The 22933-nt window shown below is 36.0% G+C and overlaps 2 protein-coding genes across 2 annotated transcripts in view; one reads left to right on the top strand and one right to left on the bottom strand.

The window, feature by feature from the left end:
• Nucleotides 1–22933, bottom strand: part of FBXL13 (F-box and leucine rich repeat protein 13) — a 210685-nt gene that overhangs the window by 158921 nt on the left and 28831 nt on the right. Inside the window, exons 4-7 of the mRNA XM_019451264.2 lie at nucleotides 16332–16399; nucleotides 15144–15298; nucleotides 13734–13843; nucleotides 11075–11242 (exon numbers count right to left, since the gene is read on the bottom strand). Coding sequence (XP_019306809.1) covers nucleotides 11075–11242; nucleotides 13734–13843; nucleotides 15144–15298; nucleotides 16332–16399 — 501 coding nt within the window. The remainder of the gene's footprint in view (nucleotides 1–11074; nucleotides 11243–13733; nucleotides 13844–15143; nucleotides 15299–16331; nucleotides 16400–22933) is intronic.
• Nucleotides 1–22933, top strand: part of LRRC17 (leucine rich repeat containing 17) — a 117321-nt gene that overhangs the window by 82354 nt on the left and 12034 nt on the right. The gene's annotated exons all lie outside the window — the stretch shown is intronic.

Below are 22933 nucleotides of genomic sequence, written 5' to 3'. Positions count from 1 at the left end.
AGCCACCCAGGTGCCCCAGCATATGATAATTTATTAAATGATAAATTCATTCACTTGATAAATATTTCTGGATGCTTATAAATCAGGAAACATGAATAAACATAGTCCTAGATGTCAAGAAAGATTCAGTTTGGATGGACCATTGAGTGCCTTGGTTAGGAGGCAACAGAAATTATGTTGAGAAACTGTCTTGTATTTGAAGTTATACAGCTAATTATGCAGCTTTCTGTCAACTACTCCTCATTTACTCAAAACTGATATTGATAATGATTTGAAAATAAGATTGCATCATCACCTCTGGCAGAAATTAAAGAAAAGCATCTGAAATAAATACTGTACATGACATAGGCAACACCCCTGAGAACAGAAAAGGAAACAAAGGTGGGTATGCATGGTATATTTGAAAAAGGGCAAATAGGGGCGCCTGGGTGGCGCAGTCGGTTAAGCGTCCGACTTCAGCCAGGTCACGATCTCGCGGTCCGTGAGTTCGAGCCCCGCGTCAGGCTCTGGGCTGATGGCTCGGAGCCTGGAGCCTGTTTCCGATTCTGTGTCTCCCTCTCTCTCTCTGCCCCTCCCCCGTTCATGCTCTGTCTCTCTCTGTCCCAAAAATAAATAAAAAACGTTGAAAAAAAAAATTAAAAAAAAAAAAAAAGAAAAAGGGCAAATAGATCAGGAAAACAGGACTGAGGAACGTGGTCAGGAATTATGCCATCCTACCTGAGGGCATATATATTTTTCTCATTGAAGAAGGACAGAAAGTGAGGTGAGGGGCAACGAAGTGGGGGATTTATAATAAAAAAAAATGAAAAGAATTGTATTCGTTTGCTCAGACTGCTATAGCAAAATATTATACACTAGGTGGCCTAAACAACAGAAACTTAAATTTAAAAAATGAATACGATAAGAAAGAATGAACTCTGGCCATTTGTTGCAATGTGGATGGAACTGGAGAGTGTTATGCTAAGTGAAATAAGTCAGGCAGAGAAAGACAGATACCATATGTTTTCACTCGTATGTGGATCCTGAGAAACTCAACAGAAGACCAGGGGGGAGGAGAAGGGGGAAAAAAAATGTTCCAGAGAAGGAAGGAGGCAAACCATAAAAGACTCTTAAATGCTGAGAATAAACTGAGGGTTGATGGGGGGTGGGGGGTAGGGGAAAGTGGGTGATGGGTACTGAGGAGGGTACCTGTTGGGATGAGCACTGGGTGTTGTATGGAAACCAATTTGACAATAAATTTCATTTAAAAAATAAAAAATAAAATAAAATAAAATAAAATAAAATAAAATAAAGTAAAGTAAAATAAAATAGGAATAGGAATTCAATGACCTGCAGGAAAACATTAAGTTGCCTAAGCAAAGTAGACATCCATGCCAGAGTGAGGGTGCAGAGGAACTCTTTTGGCCCAAAGCAGGGTATCAGAACTAGGGTACATAAAGGAGAGTATCCACTCAGTGGACAACCTTGCACAGGGTTAGGGAGCCCAAGATGGGTGAGGAGGGTGTTCATAAGAAAGAATGGCTCAGAGTGGAATGTTCAAGCCCAAGTGGAAAAGGGAAGGCAAAAGTGAAGAAGCATGGCTCACTCTACGATGTTGCAGCCCAAGGGAGATGAAGCTCAATGAGGGGACATCTGCCCAGTGCAGACAGTCAGAGAATAAGCAGGGTGAGAAGGGCCTCCATCCATGTGGAAGGATATCCCAGAATGTTGAAGTCTAAGAGGGATGGGGATGGTGTTCCTAATGAGAAGAAGCTAGGGTGGGATGTCAGAGCCTGCGTAGGTCAAGGAAGGTAAACCAAGGAAGGAAAACCTAGTGTAAAACACCGGAGGCCAAGCGCAATGTGGAGCATGCCTATGTGTGGAGGGATGGCATGGGGTGACGGGACCTATGCAGTGTAAGGAGGGCATCCCCAAAAAGGGCAGCCTACACGTGCATTGTCAGAACCTGAGTAGGATAAGGAGGGCATCTACATAGGAAGGCACTCAGGATAGTGTGTGTCAGCCCAAACAAAGTTAGTGAGGAAAATACACAGGAAGAAAGGCAACTGACACATGGCGTCAGAGCCCAAGCTGTGTGAGGAGGGCCTCTTCATAAGAGGGTGGCCTGGCAAGGAATGTCAAAGCCTAAGCAGGATGAAGAAGGGAGGTAATGGTGGCAGCAACCTGTATGAATGGTTACACACAGGGGGAGTGATCAAATAAGTAAATATATTAAGAATAATGAAAGCTAGGGGGCGCCTGAGTGGCTCAGTGGGTTGAGTGTCAGGTCATGATCTCAAGGTTTGTGAGTTCGAGCCCCGTGTCAGGCTCTGTGCGGTCAGGGCAGAGCCCACCTCGGATCCTCTGTTCCCTCTCTTTCTGCCCCTCCCTCGCTCACGCTCTCTCTCTCAAAAATAAATAAGTAGTTTAAAAAAAAGAAAAAAGAAAAATAAAAAAAGAAATGAAGGCTAGGATTCTCACTGGTGGAGAAGCACATTGCAAATATGGAAGAAGAACTAGAATGAGCTCTGTGGTGCAAAATTAAAACTGGAAGTATCCATGTGCAATAAGTTTGGGTATGTAGAAGTATGTTGACATGGAAATAAATGTGTACTTGCATGTACCTATTATAGTCTCCCACTCTGTCTACTGCGAAGACATGGGAGAAGTGACACAGCAATGGCAAAGAATACACGTAGTGCTCTAATCTTGGTTTCTATGTACAATTTCCATTAAGAAGGATTTAGGGACTCATGGAGAAATAACTCATCTGAGGTGGGGCAGGGAAAGTGTGAGATGAGCCTGGGATATCATGCTGTGCTATAAAGTAAGAAAGTATACCGAAGGAGCTGGTTATATGTCAAAAGGACATGGAAGGCAACTTGAATTCGTCTGAATCTAGGACAATTTGAGCACCAAAATAAATAGGGATAGTAATGGATTGTAACCCGTGACTAAAACAGAGCACCATGAGTCCATACTGCTATCAATAAGCAAACAGGAATATTTATATAATTTTAAAGTAATTACCCACAAAATGCATATCAATCACAAAGGGTGTGATTGAATTGGAGAAGCCTGATAGACACCACTTTTTTTTTTAAGTTTATTTGTTTATTTTGAGAGAGAGCAAGTGGGGGAGGGGGAGAGAGAGAGGGAGAGGCAGAGAATCCAAAGCAAATTTTCTATTTTTTTTCCTAATTCAGTTTTGGAAGGTAATAAATGTCTGACTGTGCAGAGCCTGATGTGGGGCTCAAACTCACAAACCATGAGATCATGACCAAAGAGGAAGTCAGACACTTAACTAATTAAGCCACCCAGGCGCCCCTGATAGACACCACTTTTTAACCAAGTGACCAAAGTGAATGTCATAGACAAATCCAAATCCTGTCACTGATATGATACAATGAGAAGAGCACAGCACGATGTCTGTGGTATTTCTAATTTTTTTTTTAATGTTTATTTATTTTTGAGACAGAGAGAGACAGAGAATGAATGAGGGAGGGTCAGAGAGAGAGGGAGACACAGAATCTGAAACAGGCTCCAGGCTCTGAGCTATCAGCACAGAGCCCGACGTGGGGCTCAAACTCATGGACCGTGAGATCATGACCTGAGCCAAAGTCAGACGCTTAACCGACTGAGCCACACAGGTACCCCAGTGGTATTTCTAATGAAAACGAATAACCTGAATGTATTCTTGAGGAAACATAAAACAAGCTCAAATTAAGAGATATTCCATAATAAAACCGACCTAATCTTCATGTCAAGGTCATGAAAATTAAAGAAAGACCAAGGGGCAGTTGCAACCCCTCAGAGGGTAAGGAGGGTAAGGAGATGTGGCAACCAGTTGCTACAGTAGATCCTTTTGCATTAATGAGACAATGGAAGAAACCTGAATTGGGTTTGAGGATTTTGATAACTGACCATAAGTAAATGATCTTGTTTACAGGAAATAAACCAACAGCAGTCAGGGGTGATGAAGTATCATGTCAGCAACTTATTTTCGAAGTGTTTAGGAAAAAGAGTTCTTTGTATAGTACTGGCAACTTTTCTGTAAGCTTCAGATTATTAAAGTAAAAAATGTATTGAAAAGACTTGACTTCTTCCTTACCAATCTGGAGGCCTTTTCTTTTGTCTGATTGCTGTAGCTAGGACTTCCAGTAGTACGTTGACTAAAGGTGGTAAGAATTAACATCCTCGTCTTGTTCTTGAGCTTAGAAGAAAAGTTCATAGTTTCTAACCATCGAATATGATGTTTGCTGTGGGCTTTTCATAGATGGTCTTTATTAGATTGAGGTATATTCCTTCTAAATCGACTTTGTTAAGGGTTTTTATCATGAATGGATGTTGTTGTCAAATGCTTTTTCTGCAATTATTGCAATGATCATATGGTTTTTATCCTTTTTTTAAATGTTTTTTTCATTTTTGAAAGAGAGAGAGAGCAGGGGAAGGGCAGAGAGAGAGGGGACAGAGGATGTGAAGCAGGCCCTGCACTGACAACAGAGAACCCAATGTGGGGCTCAAACCCACAAACCGTGAGATCATGACCTGAGCCAAAGTCGGATGCTTAACTGACTGAGCCACCCAGGTGCCCCCTATCCTTTCTTTTGTTGATGTGATGTGTCATGTTGATTGATTGTAAATATTGAACCACCCATGCATCCTGGAATAAATTCCTGTTGATAATGGAGAATGTTTTTTAATGTATTGTTGGATTTGGTTTGCTAATATTTTATTGAGGATTTTTGTATCTATATTTATCAGAGATATTGGCCTATAGTTTTCTTTTTTTGTAGTGTCTTTGTCTGGTTTTGTTATCAGGGTAATGCTGGCCTTGTAGGATGAATTTGGAAGCTTTCCTTCCTCTACTACTTTGTTTTAATGTTTATTTATTTATTTTGAGAGAGAGAAAGAGAGCATGAGCAGGAGAGGGACAGAGAGAGAGGGAGAGAATCCCAAGCAGGTTCAATGTTATCAGTGCGAAGTCCAACATGGGACTCAGTCTCACAAACTGTGAGATCATAACCTGAGCCAAAATCAAGAATTGGATGTTTAACCACCTGAGCCACCCAGGCACCTCTCTTGTATTTTTTGAAATAGTTTGAAAACAAGCATTAACATTTATTTATTTATTTATTTATTTATTTATTTATTTATTTATATGAAATTTATTGTCAAATTGGTTTCCATACAACATCCAGTGCTCATCCCAACAGGTGCTCTCCTCAATGCCCATCACCCACTTTCCCCTCCCCCCAGCCCCCATCAACCTTCAGTTTGTTCTCAGTATTTAAGAGTCTCTTATGGTTTGTCTCCTTCCCTCTCTGTAACTTTTTTTTCCCCCGCCTCCCCCTCCCCCCTGGTCTTCTGTTGAGTTTCTCAGGATCCACATATGAGTGAAAACATATGGTATCTGTCTTTCTCTGCCTGACTTATTTCACTTAGCATAACACTCTCCAGTTGCATCCATGTTGCTACAAATGGCCAGATTTCATTCTTTCTCATTGCCAAGTAGTATTCCATTGTATATATAAACCACATCTTCTTTATCCATTCGTCAGTTGATGGACATTTAGGCTCTGTCCATAATTTGGCTATTGTTGAAAGTGCTGCTCTAAACATTGGGGTACAAGTGCCCCTTTGCATCAGCACCCCTGTATCCCTTGGGTATATTCCTACCAGTGGTATTGCTGGGTCACAGAGTAGATCTATTTTTAATTTTTTGAGGAACCTCTACACTGTTTTCCAGAGCGGCTGCACCAGTTTGCATTCCCACCAACAGTGCAAGAGGGTTCCTGCTTCTCCACATCCTCTCCAGCATCTATATTCTTCTTATTTGTTCATTTTAGCCACTCTGACCCACATGAGGTGGTATCTCAGTTTGGGCATTAATACTTTTTTAAATGTTAGGTAGAACTCACCTCTGAAGCCATCTGGTCCTAGACTTTGTTTATTGGAAGTTTTAAATTGCTGATTCTATTTCATTGCTCATAACCAGTCTGTTCAAATTTTCTATATTTTTTCCTGTTTCAGTTTTGAAAGGTTATATATGCCTAGGAATTTATCCTCTTCTTCTAGGTTGTCCAATTTGTTGACATACAATTTTTCACAATGTTCTCTTCTGTGGTGTTGGTCATTACCTCTCCTCCTTCATTTCTGATTTTATTTTAGTCCTCTGTCTTTTCTTGACAAGTCTGGTGAAAGGTTTATCCCTTCAAAGAACCGGCTCTTACTTTTATTGATCTTTTCTATTGCTTTTTTTTTTAGTCTCAATTTCATTTATTTCTTCTCTAATCTTTATTATTTCTTTCCTTCTACATGACATGATACTATATACGGAAAACCCAAGATTCCACCTAAAAACTACTAGTACTAGTAAACGAATTCAATAAAGTCACAAGATGCAAAATTAATATACAGAAATCTGCATTTCTATACATTAATGAAATAGCAGAAAGAAAATTTTAAAAACAATCCCATTTACAGTTGCATCAAAAAGAATAAAATACCTAGGAATAAATCAACAAAGTCAAAGACCTCTACTCCAAAAACTATAAAACACTGATGAAAGAAGTTGATGATTACACAAACAAATAGAAAGATATTCCATGCTCATGGACTGGAAGAATCAATATTGTTAAAATGTCCATACTACCTAAAACAATCTAAAGATTTAATGCAATCACTATCAGAACACCAAGAGCATTTTTCACAGAACTGGAACAAGTAACCCTAAAATCTGTATGGAACTACAAAAGGTGCCAAATAGCCAAAGCAGACTTGAAAAAGAACAAACTTAGAGATATCACAATCCTAAATTTCAAGATATATTGTATAGCTATAGTAATAAAACAGTATGGTACTGGCACAAAAACAGACACATAGATCAAGGAAACAGAATACAGAGTCCAGAAATAAATCCACACTTATATGGTCAATTAATCTACCACAAAGGACAGAAGGGTATACAATGGGCAAAAGACAGTCTCTTCCACAAATGGTATTGGGAAAACTGACAGCTATACCCAAAGAATGAAACTGGACCACTTTCTTACACCATAGACAAAAATAAATTCAAAATGGATTAAAGACCTAAATGTGAGACCCGAAACTATAAAACTCCTAGAAGAAAACATAGGCATTAATTTCTTTGACATTGGCCAAGGAAGCATTTTTCTAGATATGTCTCCTCAGACAAGGGAAACAAAAACAAAATTAAACTATTGGAATATACTAAAATAAAAAGCTTTTCCCACAGTGAAGGAAACCATCAATAAAATGGCAAGGCAACCTATTCAATGGGAGAAGATATTTACAAATGGCATATCCAATAAGGGCTTAATATCCAAAGTATAAGAATTTATACAACTCAACATCAAAAACACAAATAATCTGATTTAAAAATGGACAGAGACATGAACAGACATTTCTCCAAAGAAGACATCCAGATAGCCAACAGACACATGAAAAGATGTTCAGCATCACTAATCATCAGGGAAATGCAAATCAAAACCACAATAAGATATCACTTCACACATGTCAGAATGGCTAAAATAAAAAACACAAGAAACAACAAATCTTGGAACCCTCATGCACTGTTGGTAGGAATGCAAACTGGTACAGCCACTGTGGAAAACAGTACGGAGTTCCTTAAAAAATTAAAAATAGAATGACTGTATGATCTGGTAATTTCACTACTGGGTATTTACCCAAAGAAAATTAAAACACTAATTCAAAGGGATAAATGCATCCCTGTGTTTATTTTAGCTTTATTTACAACAACCAAGATATGGGAAAAAAACCAAAGAAGAGGTAGTGTGTATATATATATGTATGTGTGTATATATACACACACATATATATATATATATATACACATATATAGATATATATACTATATATGTGTATATATATATATATGTATATATACCTATATATGTATATATACATATATATACACACACACACACATATATATATATACACATATATATACACAATGGAATATTACTCAGCCATAAAGAAGAATGGATCTTGGCATTTGCAACAAATGGATAGACTTAGGAGGTATGATGCTAAGTGAAATAAGTTATAGAAATGCAAATATCATTATGATTTCACTCATGTGGAATTTAAGAAACAAAGCAAATGAACAAAGAAAAAAAAGACAACCAAAACAAAAAAAAACAAGCTAATGACTGCCAGAGGAGAGATGAGTGGAGGGGTGGGTGAAACAAAGTAGGTTAAGAGCACACTTATTGTGATGAGCACTGAGTAATGTATAGAACCATTGAATCATCATATTATACACCTGAAACTAATATAACACTGTACACTAATTATACTTCAATAAGAAAACAACAAAATAATAAATATATTCTATATCAACAATAGCTAAACTATGAAAAGAGCTCAAGTGTCCATCAAGTGACAAATGGATAAAGAAAATGTGGTATATGAAATGAAAATGAAATGTTGCCATTTGCAACAACGTGGATGAAGCTAGAGAGTATTATGCTAAGTGAAGTAAATCAGAGAAAGATAAACACCATATGATTTCACTCATGTGTGGCATTTAGGAAACAAACAGATAAACATGTACGAAGAGGGGGAAAAAAAAGAAGAGAGAAGCAAAGCATAAGACACTTAAAAACATTTTTTTAATGTTTCTTATTTATATTTGAGAGAGAGAGAGAGAGAGAGAGAGAGCGCCAGAGAGACAGAGTCAGAATCTGAAGCAGGCTCCAGGCTCCAAGCTGTCAGCACAGAGCCCAATGCGGGGCTCGAACTTACAAGCAGTGAGATCATGACCTGAGCTGAAGTTGGATGCTTAACCAACTGAGCCACTCAGGTGCCCCAAGAGACTCTTAATGATAGAAAACAAACAGGGTGGATGGAGGGAGGTGGGTGGGGGATAGGTTAAATGGGTGATGGGCATTGAGGAGGATACTTGTTTGGATGAGCACTGGGTGTTATATGTAAGTGACGAATCACTGAATTCTACTCCTGAAACCAATATTACACTACATGTTAACTAACTAGAATTTAAATAAAAACTTAGAAAAAAAATAATAAAGCAAATTAGGGGCAGGTCTCCCTGCCCTTTACTCATAATAAATAAATACATAAATAAGTAAATAAATGCTGGGTAAAATAAAATTGACTATTTTGTAAATAATTTTAAGTTTATTTTTGAGAGAGAGAGAGCACACGCAAGTGGGGGAGGGGCAGAGAGAGAGACAGAGATAGAGAATTGAAGCAGGCTCCAGGCTCTTGAACCCACAAACCATGAGATCATGACCTGAACTGAAGTCAAATGCTCAACTGACTGGGTGACTGAGCCACCAAGGCGCCCCTTTTTTAAAAATATTTTTTAAGATTATTTATATTTGAGAAAGAGAATATAATTGACTATTAAAGTAAAAATAATAAATTGCATTGTACGGTTTATAAATACCTCAGAATATAATGTATGGCAATACTAGCATGAAGCACAGGAGAAGGAAAACGAAAGCTTACTCTTAGGTTTTAACATTATACATAAAGTGGTAGAAAATTTTGTGAAGGTGTAATCTGTGATAAATTGAAAAGGAATATCGTAAACCCTAGAACAGCCACTGATAAAGTAAACAGAGAAACATTAGCAGTGAACAGCTTAGGAGTTCAAAGACAAAAAACAGCTGTATAAACTGTAAGAAAGAATGTGACATAGCTTAGGAAAACAGCTAAGAATGACATATTAATATGGCACAAAAGGAAAAGTAATTAGGGCAAGAATGACAGACTTCGTTACAGAAAGCTCTAAAATTTTTCACATTGAAGGACTCTACAGACAAAATTGAAAGCAAACATCAAGCATGGAGGGGTGGAAATCTCTAATATATTCCAGGCAAAGGGTTGATATTACCAATATATAAAGGGCTATTACAAACCAGTAAAAAAAATTATAGGAATTCCAATTTAAAAACAAACCAGAGGCAATTTATAAAGAGGAAATTATGGGCAAAACTATCCTTATCCTAATTCTATGCTCTATATAAAATGCAAAAAATTAATAATAATAATAATAATATAAAATAAAAAATGGGGTGCCTGTATGGCTCAGTCAGTTAAGCGTCTGACTTCAGCTCAGGTCATGATCTTGCGGTTTGTGAGTTCAAGCCCCGCTTCGGGCTCTGTGCTGACAGCTCAGGTCATGATCTTGCGGTTTGTGAGTTCAAGCCCCGCTTCTGGCTCTGTGCTGACAGTTCGGAGCCTGGAGCCTGCTTTGGATTCTGTGTCTCCTTCTTTCTCTGCCCCTCCCCCACTTGTGCTGTCTCTTTCTGTCTATCAAAAATAAATAAATGTAAAAAAATTTTTTTTAATTTTTATATAAAATGCAAGATTAGGTGTAGATACATAGATACCTGTTCCCAAATATAACTTGAGCTTGATTCTGTGCATTTAGAGGGGTATATTTAATACATGGGATTTTATAATGTGAAGCTGCCATCAATCAGAATGAGGTGATATTTTACACTTCTACCACTTATCAGGTAGCCTCACAAAGTAGAAGTTACTTTTCTATCAAAATAGGAGAGAATATAACCAGTAGTTGGAATTATGGTTTATTTTTCAGAGATCAATTCAATGAATTGTAAGATGTAACTACATGATTCTTTTTATGAATTCACAATCTAAGGAAGAAAGTATAAATATTTTAACTAACTGAAAGTTGCAATAAGACAAGACCATTTACATCCCCGAATAGAGGAATAATGTTAAGATTAAAAGATTAGGGAGGGATTGGAGATTAAAAAGTGAGCACTGGAGTATCTAAAATCTGTTCCACCTTAAATGACAACATGTACTTGAAGGAGGAAGGAAAGAAAAACATTTCCTACAGCTTTACTTTCCCCACTTTTGACTGTCAGATTCATCTTATAGCCATCCAAAAGGATGGCCTCTAAAAAAATTAGCTTAACCCAAATGTAGTTGTAAAAAAACACGTATATCTTTGAAATAAAATCTCCATCATCCATGTAAGGTTTATAAAACCACTCTTTAAATAAGCATTGTGAAAATGACTAGTTACGGTACATGAATTCATACAAACCTGTGAGACCGCTCTTTGGGGTAACAGTGAAATGTCACATTCAGGAATATTGCCTTCAAGAGAGACTTTAGACAGACTTGGTTCAGGAAAAATGGATTCTCCATTAGCAGCTACTTTGAGTTTTAGGTTGTTTCTCCATTTTAGCAATTGAAGTTCATGTTTTAATATCTGCCATGAAAATAATTGATAAATTCCATGGAATTGTTGTAAAGGTTAAATGAGATGATATATATCAAGCATAGTGTGGGGCACCTGGGTGGCTCAGTTGGTTAAGCTTCTGACTCAATTTCAGCTCAGGCCATGATTTCAAATGTTCATGGGATTGGGCCCATTCTCTCTCCCTCTCACCCTGCCCTTCCCTGGCTTGTGTATGCGCATGTGCTCTCTCACTCCTTCAAAATAAACTTTTTTAAAAAAAGCACAGTGCTCAACACCATGATAGCACCAATTGAGCACTATTTATTGTTACTATCATTGTTATATAAACTGTCTTGTCAATAGCATGTTTAATATTCTCTGGACCACCAAGGCATTAGAGATCATTTCCATTAGTTGTAAGACAACATTGGCACAGGCAACTACCTTGAAGATGTGGTCCAGCTCCTCCTTCAGATGAGAAAGCTGAAACCCACAGAGTCGAGGTTCTGGTAATGATAGAACTGATATTTGGGGCATGGAAAGGAGGTGGTTAGCACAGAAATTAAAAAAAAAAAAGGAGAGACAGAAGAAAGCATCTGGGGACTTGCCTGATTTATTGTGACAAGAAGTCCCCATTTTAACTTTCAATACATTCCTTAAAACTGCATAATCAAGAAAAAGCCATAAGGGCAAACAAATCTTACACACAATTTTGATTATTATTAGTTATATATAATATATAATTATTACATATTATTATATAGTATATATTATATATAGTTATATAATTATTACATATTATGATATAGTATATATTATATATAGTATATATATATTATTATATATACCTGCCTCCTTCACTTCACCCTCCTAAGTGAGTGATTATTAGGCCAAGAAATCACATAGCTAGAAGCAAATATTTTCTCTAAACACTCAATTAACTATATAATATACATCTATACTAAGGATAATACTATATTATGTATAATATACATTATTATATGTATTAATTGTGTCAACTACTACATGCAAAACATTATACTCAATGTATGTGTATGATTAAGAGAACGATTTTGCCTCAAGGATGTTCAGTTTTAGAGGGGTGTGAAAGGAGCAGACTAGTCACGTACAGTTATTTATTGTACCATTGGACAATCACTGATCAGGCATGGGGGGAGCCAAGGTCAAAGTACTAGCTTAGTACACAGTGTTGAAAAACACTGAACAAGCAGATTAAAACAGTGGTACCTGAAGTATAACTGTTTAACTGGCAACATTGAAAATGAACTCCACAAAATTCTAGAGGACATCTTATAAGAACACCTGTTCAATACCAGCAGATAATAAACTTCCAGAGAGCAAGTATATGCTTTATGCATGTCAGTATCCTTTGCAGGCTCTAGCACTGTTTCAAGGATTATGTAAGCAATAAATCTTTTCATGCCCTCTCGGGACGTATGTAGTATCATCAGTCTCAACATCTGAACTAGTTAGCGGTGGGAGGCATTGATCCTGCGCTCCACCAGGCAATGACAAAACAGGAAGTTTAACTTCTTATCTTTCTCTTTCCTATTTATTCCAACTTTGTATTTCAAAGACTATTGATAAAATATTACCTACTGAATAATATAGCTAAAAAAATTTCAGCATTTTTCTGTCTGATCCTAATAGTTACTGTGCTTACTAAAACAACGTTAAATAGTAATTTACTAATAGCTTAAGCAAACTAGAGATATTTTCAGGTTTGGAGGAATTTCCTTGGATCCTCTATTTTAATTGTTTTAATTCCTGGAGGTACCTGGGTGGCTCATTCGGGTGGGCGTCTGACTTCGGCTCAGGTTATGATCTCAGTTCCTGGGTTTGAACCCTGCGTCAGGCTCTGTACTGACAGCTTAGAGCCTGGAGCCTGCTTCAGATTCTGTGTCTCCTCTCTCTCTGCCCCTCCTTCCTTCTTCATTCGCACTCTGTTTCTCTCTCTCTCAAAAATAAATCAATATTTAAAAAAATTAATTGCTTTAATTGCTGGGGGGGGGGGGAGGAGGTGTCCCAGTTAAGAATGATCCTTTAATTTTAGTAATTTAGTAATTTTTAAAATTATTTGATATTAAAATTATAATTTATTACATTAAATGTTGAAAAAGAATAAACAACAATTTAATCTTACCTAGAAAAAAGCTATTCAGTCTTTATCACAACAAATAGTTTCTCTTCCATTTTAGATATCTATACCCATCTAATCACTTGCTTGAGCAAAATTCTTAGTCTTTATCAATAACTTTAAACAAAATGTTGAAATGATTTTTCTCAGTGTTCATAGTTGAAACAACAGAATTTATTAGAAAATATTCTTGGTAGCTGATGTGAAATTTAAATTATTAAATTACAAGAATAAAGACCCCACCAAAAGTATGTAATATTCAGGATTTTAGTACTTTCCACACATAGCATCATTGTCTGAAGCCACATCAATGTAACACCAAAATTAAATTTCTAAAAATACTAAGTTTCCAAGATACCGTACCAGCTCATCTTCTCTCTTTTTATACTTAAGTCTTGCTTTATCCCTCCATTTAGTTAGGATAGCTGTCAGCTTGTAACAGTGCAACATCTTTTGTACCTGCGATAGTGTATCTAAAGAAAAGTTATTAGATTATTGTATATATTTAAAGATATTTCCCAAAAACCCAGTGTCTACAATATGAACCAATATTGCATCTGACAGTTTTTGTTTGATTTTAATTTCTTCTAAAATTAATTACTATGGATAGCAGACTTCTACTCCCGAGACTTTATTAACCTGTAAACATCACCTTTGCCCTTATAAATTAAGATGTCATAGATGTGATAGCACATCTTTATAAAACCAGAATTTCCAAACTTATTCATAGAAATAGAATCATGCGATAGTATTCTAATTTAGTTAAATGCATTATGATTAAAGAATTTGCTCCATTTTATGTTTTCACCAAGGGTCCAAAGCTCAAATACACGGGTGGGGCCAGGAAGAAGGATGACTAAGGCAGGCCCCCGGATACCACTGACAGAAGGCAGTGGCTTCCTCACTGCGACCAATTGTTTCCTCCCAGAATTAGAAGTCCATCAGTCTTATGTCAAAACCTTCAGAGGGTTCACTGTGACTGAGAGACCAACAGGAATGGATCAAGAGGAAATAATTCTCTAATTTGCAGCAACGATAAACCAATATTTGGTGAAGTGGCTAAAATCTGAACAAAAGGCTGGAGTCCCCCGGGGTGTCTGGGTGACTTAGTCCCCTTTAAGCAACCTATTTCAGCTCAGGTCATGATCTCATAGTTCATGGGTTTGAGCCACACTTTGGGCTCTGTGCTGACAGCTCAGCCTGGAACCTGCTTTGGATTCTGTGTCTTCCTCTCTCTCTGCCCCGTCCCTTCTCTGTCTCTCTCTGTCTCTCAAAAATAGATTAAAAAACATTAAAAAAAATAAAAAATAAAAATAAAAAAAGGCTGGAGTCCTCTATCCCTGCTCCTAAGATCATGTACTTGCACTGCCTGCTCATCAAAGGTTTAAGGAAAAGAAAATTCATTTTCTTTGTTTCCTCATGTACCCATTTCAAATGAAATACCTGTCATGAATGGAAAACTCTCTACCAAGAAATAATCAATTTTGGTACCCATCTGTGATATACCAGGGGTCTATTAGTAAAAAAGCTGATAGGAGATCCCTATTTCACACAAATACATACAGAAGTTTCTTTTAAACATGACTGTTTTCTGTTACGATGAAACCCTTTGACACAAATCTCATTAAATATTTTAAATTAGGGGCTTTACATTTCATGACAGCTCTCTAGACATAATAATAAATTCTCTAGTACAAACTGCTTAGCCATTAAGTGTGTTGATTCTTTGAATACCTGAATATAAAAACAAATCAATACTATGTAAGGATTTACCTGTAAGTTGTTTTTTTTGACCTTTTACATAAGAGTGCCAGAGACGAAATACATATTTTTGAAGTCTGAAATTATTATATTTCATTGCTCTTTCTATTTTCTCAGCCAGCTCATCATCTTCATTTGTAAGAGGTATTGCTATGTCTCTCCAAGAGCTAGAGGCAGAAAATATAGAAAAATAGTATTTTGATGTTATGGCAATACATTACTAAATAAATGGAGACGGAGAAGGAGTAATACCACCTCCTTTAGCTCCTCAAAAACCACAGCATAGAAAGAAACTGTTCAATTATTGTTATTGTTTTATTTCTAGCTAGTCCTTGCATTTCCTTTGAGCTTGCACTTCCCTTTGCTACATTTCTAAAACCCAGAAAGATCTGGAATCCGGAAGTTTTTCCATAACCTATTTAGAGGCAAAACTAGACCTGATCTAATTTTGCTTTAGAACCTCCCTGGAATTGACACATAATTGTTAATAGTCTTTTTTCATTTCATTTCATGTATATACATTTCATTTTATTACATACATATATAATATATACATAGTAGAAATACTAATATGTTTGAATACGTTTGGTTCCAGCATGCTGTCTCAGACACCACTGAAGATGTTATATAATACATACAATGTGCAGAAATACCTTTGTAAAAATTTTTAAGGAAAGGAATATAAATTTGAAAACATATCTCCAAGGGTTTCAAATGAAGGGATTATAGACCTTATACTTTCAATTTTGAAGTTTTAATTTAAAAAAAAACGAAAACACCACAGGGGCACCTGGGTGGCTCAGTCAGTTGAACATCCAGCTTTGATTCAGGTCACGATCTCACGGTCTGTGAGTTCGAGCCCCACATCAGGCTCTGTGCTAACAGCTCAGAGCCTGGAGCCTGCTTCAGATTCTGTCTCCATCTCTCTGCCCCTCCCCTGCTCATGCTCTCTCTCTCAAATATAAAACAAAACATTAAAACACACACACACACACACAACAAAGTAATACCATGAAGAAGTAAAGAACATACTTTAAGTAAAAGCCAAGTGAAAATAAATTAAATATATAATACAAAATGGTGGAGACATGATTAAATAGATAAAATCAGAACAACTGGCTAAAAATGAGTTGTTCTTCATATGGAGAGTATTAAAAAATAAAAACACAGAGAAATAGTATGTAAAAATCACATTCTTACCAAAAGTGTGTCTTTACTAAACGTCCAGTATAAAAAGTACATGCTTTTATCATCAATTCTGGAGTCATCTAAAATAAATAAATAAATAAATAAATAAATAAATAAATAAATAAATAAATGAATGAAACAACAAATATTAGAAATGAATGGAATCCAAAGGCTAACTCCAGAAGCTACACGAGAAAATGAGAGCAATGGTTGCCTTGGGCAGTAAGGAGACAGGAATGGACTGGAAGAACTATATACCATATACACTTTTTGGAATGTTATATTATCTATTTTTTTAAGTTAAAATTGCAGCTTAAAAATTTCCCATTATATTGTATTTACTTTAAAGCATTTTAAGGGGTGCCTGGGTGGCTCAGTTGTTTAAGTTTCCAACTTCGGCTCAGGTCATGGTCTCACGGTTCATGAGTTCGAGCCCCGCATTGGGTTCTGTGCTGACAGCTCAGTGCCTGGAGCCTCCTTCAGATTCTGTCTCCCTTTCTCTCAGCCCCTCCCCCCCTCGCGCTCTGTCTCTGTCTCAAAAATAAACATTTTTTAAAATATTAAAGCATTTTTAAGTAAGTCTAAGGTATTATTATTGTCAGCTGTATTGATAATATAGAGTTGTAGGTCACTATTAAACTGAATGATTTTGCCTTCTCAAGAATATAAAATGAAATTTTCTTTAAAAAAAAAAAAGAAAGAAAGAAAAAATAAAAAGCTTACCAGAATGCCTCACCAAACAGGCATAGGAAAACCATATAAATTAAGATTTCAGAATATACTGAAAGAGGTGCAAATTTATTACTTGCTACTATTCACAATAACACACATTGACTGACATGTGTGTTGAACACCTATGTGAGGATTCCTGAAATTATCTGTACTTTCTGTATCTCCTTTAATGAGCAAAGATAATATTATATTAACACATTTGTTATATGTACATGGCTACTATGAAGTGCAAATGGGGTTATTTTTTCTCATGTTATCGCCACCCTTGTTTGCCATATAAATAAACATGTGGCCACGTCTGTTTGGTATAGAGATAAGCTTGGTTCAAATCTATACAAACTGCCCAGGATTCTTAATTCCACTTTTCAAAGACAAATGTTCTCCTCCTCAATCATGGATTTATTTTAGGCATACAACAAAGGCCCCTTGCCCCCCCCCCCCATCCCGGCCAATATTCTGCCTGATGTTCAAAGACATTTGGAAACCCTCAGTTTGATGGAGATTATATGCAAATTTTGCTTATGGTGAGGGGGAACATAAATCATTGGAATCATTCTTTACTAAATTCTGATTTTCATAAGGGAAAGGAATTCAGATGAGTAAAGTAAGAGTATTGGGGATATCACAGCAGGGTGGATAAAACCAGGAAAGGAATGAGGTGACAGAAGAAAAGACAAATTTCATCTACAATACAATCTTTCTGTTCTGCTGTTAGCCCCTAAATTTACTAAGATTAAACTTTTCTTTAGAAGATATAACCTGGGAAGTAATATATAAATATCTACAATAAATGGCATCATTCATTAAAAAATGAGTATATTACATGATCGAATTATAATTCAGCCAGTAAGACTTGAACTTGAGTTTCCTTTTTTTTTTTTTTTTAATGTTTTTATTTATTTTTGAGACAGAGAAAGAGCATGAGCAGGAGAGGGATAGAGAGAGAGGGAGACACAGAATCCAAAGCAGGCTCCAGGCTCTGAGCTGTCAGCACAGAGCCCAACGCAGGGCCAAACTCACGGACTGTGAGATCATGACCTGGTCCAAAGTCAGACGCCCAACCCACTGAGCCACCCAGGTGCCCAGGGTTTCCTTTCTAATGATCCACTCTTTAAACCAGCATAAAAGTGTTCTTTCTAGTTCTTTCTATTCTATTGTTGAAAGAAGTTGAAGTCCTCATTAATTCATGACTTATTATGCTGGAAGAGTCTGTCATCCTCATATTCCTTTTTAAAGAGTTTCTTGCCCTGAATTCTTATTTTAATTTCACAGATACTGTTCTGACTAAAAACAAAACACACAAAAACACTAATAAAATGAAAATAGCTATGATTTTTCCTCATTGTTGGCATCCTCCTGTTTTCTCCACAGGGAAAATAGCTTTAAGAGATTGCTCTGAGGTACTGGCCTCAGCAAAGACTCAAGCTCAGTAATGCCCCATCCCCCACGCGGGGCTGGGCACGGCTTTACTCCACTGCAGCACCTCTGGCCTGTGCCCATATGTTTGGTCACATGATTCTGCTTCCACTGCTCAACGTTTTCACTGTTGCTTTAGCAACTTGCTTTCTACTTTCTGGGGGGGGGGGAGTGGGTTGAAATATTTTTATGTATTATTTATTTATTAATTATTGTTGAAATATAGTTGACATACACTGTTATATTAGTTTCAGGTATATAACAAAGTGATTTAAAAATTCTGTACATTACTCAATGGTTACCACAACTAGTTTAGTAAACATCTGTCATCATACAATTTTTTTTACAATATTATTGACTAGATTCCCGATGCTATACTTTTCCTCTCCATGACTTATTGATTTTTTAACTAAAACTTTGTATCTCTTAATCCCCTCTGCCATTTCATGTATTTCTCACCCACCTCATCTCTGGTAACCATCAGTTTGTCCTCTGTATGTATGAGTCTGTTCCCATTTTTTTGTTTGTTCATTTGTTTTTGAGTCCACATGTAAGTGAAATCATATGGCATCTGTCTTTCTCTGTCTAACTTATTTCACTTAACATCATACCATCTATGTTTTTGCAAATGGTAAGATTTCATTCTTTCTAATGGCTGGATAATATACCGTTGTATACCACCTTTTCTTTATCCATTTATCTATTGATAGACACTTGGGTTGCTCCCATATCTTGGCTATTGTAAAAAATGCTGCAGTAAACACAGGGGTACACATATCTTTTTCAATTTGTGTTTTCATTTTCTTCAAACAAATACCAAAAGTGGAATTAATAGGTTATATGGGGTTTCTATTTTTAATTTTTTGAGGAAACTTCATATTGTTTTCTGTATTAGTTGTACCAGTTCACATTCTCACCAACAGTATACAAGGAATCCTTTTTCTTCACATCCTCACCAATACTTGTTATTTTTTCTTTCTTTCTTTCTTTCTTTCTTTCTTTCTTTCTTTCTTTTTTTTCTTTTGTTGTCTCTTTCTTTCTTTCTTTTTCTTTCTTTCTTTCTTTTTTTTCTTTTGTTGTGTCTTTCTTTCTTTCTTTCTTTCTTTCTTTCTTTCTTTCTTTCTTTCTTTCTTTTTCTTTCTTCCTCTTTCTTTCTTGCTTTCCTAGCTGGCCATTCTGATTGATGACGTGATCTCATTGTGGTTTTCATTTGTATTTCCCTGATAATGAGTGATGTTGAGCATCTTTTCAAACATCTGCTGGCCATCTATATGTCTTGTTTAGAAAAATGTCTATTCAGGTTCTCTGCCCATTTTAATTAGGTTATTTGTGGGGTTTTGGTGTTGAGTTATATAAGTTCTTTGTATATTTTAGATATTAAGCCCTTATCAGATATATCATTTGCAAATACCTTCTCCCATTCAGTAGTGGTCTTTTCATCTTGTTGTTAGTTCCCTTTGTTGTGCAAAACCTTTTTATTTTGGTATACTGCTAATAATTTATTTTTGCTTTTATTTTTCTTGCTTGAGGAGACATAACCATACATACATTGCTAAGGCTGATGTCTGAGAGATTATTGCCTAGGTTTTCTCTTAGGAGTTTTATGATTTGAAGTCTCACATTAAGGTTTTTAATCGATTTTGAGTTTATTTTTGTGAATGGTGTAGGAAAGTGGTTCAATAACATTCTTTTAGCTGTAAGTATTTGGTTTCCTAACACCATTTGTTGAAGAGACTGTCTTTTCCCCATTGTATATTCCTGCCTACTTTGTCATAGATTAATTGACAATGTAAGTGTGGGTTTATTTCTGGGATCTCTATCCTAGTCCCTTGATCTATGTGTCTATTTTTGTGCAAGTACCATACTATTTTGGCTATAATAGCTTTGTAGTATATCCTAAAATCTGAGATCGTGATACCTCTAGCTTTGTTCTTTCCCAAGATTGCTTTGGCTATCCAGGGTCTTTTGCGGCTCCATACAAATTTTAGTATTATTCTAGTTTTGTAAAAAATGCTATTTGTATTTTAACAGAGATTGCATTGAATCTGTAGATTGCTTTAGGTATTATGGATATTTTAACAACATTAAGTCTTCCAATCCATAAGCGTAGTATGTCCTTCCATGTATGTCATCTTTAATTTCTTTCATCAAGGTCTTGTAGTTTTCAGAGTATAGGTCTTTCACCTCCTTGGTTAAGTTTATTCCTAGGTAATGTATTCTTTTGATGCAATTGTAAGTGAAGTTGTGTTTTTTTTTTTAATTTCTTTCTGCTACATTGTTATTAGTGTATAAAAATGCAACAAGTTTCTGTATATTGATTTTCTATGCTGCAACTTTGGTGTATTCATTATTAGTCCTGATAGTTTTTTGGTGGAATGTTGGGGTTTTCTGTATATAGTATCATGTCATCTGCAAACAATGACAATTTTACTCCTTCCTCACCAATCTGGATGCCTTTTATTTCTTCTTGTTGTCTGATTGCCATGGCTAGGACTTCCAGTACTCTGTTGAATAAAAGTAGTGAAAGTGGACATCCTTGTCTTCTGCCTTGTCTTAGAGGAAAGGCCTTCAGTTTTCACCATTGAGTATGATGTTAGCTGTGGGTTTTTCATATATGGCCTTTATTATGTTGAGGTATGTTTCCTGTATACTCACTTTGTTGAGAGTTTTATCATGCATAGATGTGTATTTTGTCAAATACTTCTGCGTCTATTGAGATAATCATGTGGGTTTTAATCCTTCTTGTTAATGTGATGTATCATTTTGATTGATTTGCAAAGGTTGCATCCCTGGAATAAATCCCACTTGATTGTGGTGACTGATCCCTTTGATGTAGTATTTGGTTTGCTAATATTCTGTTAAGGATTTTAGCATGTATGTTCACCAGGGATATTGGCCTGTCATTTTCTCTTTTTGTAGCATCTGTGTCTGGTTTTGGTATCAGGGTAATGCTGGACTCACAGAATGAATTTAAAGCATTCCTTCATTTTCTATTCTTTAGAATAGTTTAAGAAGGATAGGTATTAACTCTTCTTAAAATGTTTGGTAGAATTTGCCTGTAAAGCCATCTAGTCCTGGACTTTTGTTTGTTGGGAGATTTTTTGTTTTGTTTTGGTTTTGTTTTGGTTTTGGTTGTGGTTTTATATTACTGATTCAATTTTATTACTAGTAATTGGTCTGTTCAAAATTTCTATTTTTTTCCTGATTCAGTTTTGGTTGTATGTTTCTAGGAATTTACTCATTTCTTCTAGGCTGTCCAATTTGTTGGCATATAATTTTTACAGTATTCCCTTATAATCTTTTGTATTTCTGTGTTTGTTGTTCTTTCTCTTCTTTCATTTCTAAAAAAAAAAAATATTTATTTACATCCTCTTTTTCTTGATAAGTCTGACTAAAGGTTTATCAATTTTGTTTATCATTTCAAAGAACCAGCTCTTGGCTTCATTGATCTTTCCTATTATTTTTTAGTCTCTGTCATTTATTTCCCCTCTTTTTTTTTTTTTTTTTTTTTTTTGGAGAAAGAGAGAGAGCACACATGAGTAGGGGAGGGGGGTGGCAGAGGGAGAGAGAGAATCCTAAGCAGACTTCACACTCAGTGTAGAGCCCTGATGTGGGGCTCAATCCCATGACCCTGTGATCATAAGCTAAGCCAAAATCAAGAGTCAGATGCTCAACTGACTGAGCCATCCGGGCACACCTCATTCATTTCCACTCTAATCTTTATTATTTCCTTCTGTCTACTAACTTTGGTTTGTTTGTTCTTTTTTTTTTTTTTTTTTTTTTTTAGTTCTTTTCGGTATAAGGTTAAATTATTTGAATTTTGTTTGTTTGTTTCTTGAGGTAGGCCTACATTATATAAACGTTTCTCTTAAACTACTTTTGCTGTGTCCCAAAGATTTTGCACCATTGTTTCCATTTTTATTTGTTTCTGTCAATTTTTTTGATTTCCAGTTTGATTTCTTCTTTGCCCTGTTGGTTGTTTAGTAGTCTATTGTTTAGCCTCCGTGTGTTTGTATTTTTTCCAGTTTTTTTTTTCTTGTAATGGATTTCTAGTTTCATGCCATTGTGGTTGGAAAACATGCTTAATATGATTTCAGTCTTCTTAAACTTATTGACACTTGTCTTATGGCCCACCATGTTATCTATCCTAGAGAATATTCTGTGTATATTTGAAAAGAGTGCATATTCTGCTGGTTTTGGATGGAATGTTCTGTGTATATCTCTTAAGTTCACCTGGCCTAATGTATTGTTTAAAGCCACTGTTTCCTATTTCCTATCTGGATGCTCTGTTAATTGATAAAAATGGGGTGTTAAATTCCCCTATTGTTATTGTATTACTATCAGCCTCCTTTTATGTCTGTTAATATTTGCTTTATGTATTTAGGTGCTCCTATGTTGTGTGCATAGATATTTGCAATTGCATTCTCTTGTTGGATTGATCCCTTTATCATTATATGATACCCTTC

Source organism: Panthera pardus, unplaced genomic scaffold, assembly GCF_024362965.1.
Source record: "Panthera pardus isolate Hobbes unplaced genomic scaffold, ASM2436296v1 HiC_scaffold_8, whole genome shotgun sequence".
NCBI classification, from domain to species: Eukaryota; Metazoa; Chordata; class Mammalia; order Carnivora; family Felidae; genus Panthera; species Panthera pardus.
Note: the sequence above shows the minus strand (reverse complement) of the source record. Positions and strands in the feature narration are given on the sequence as shown.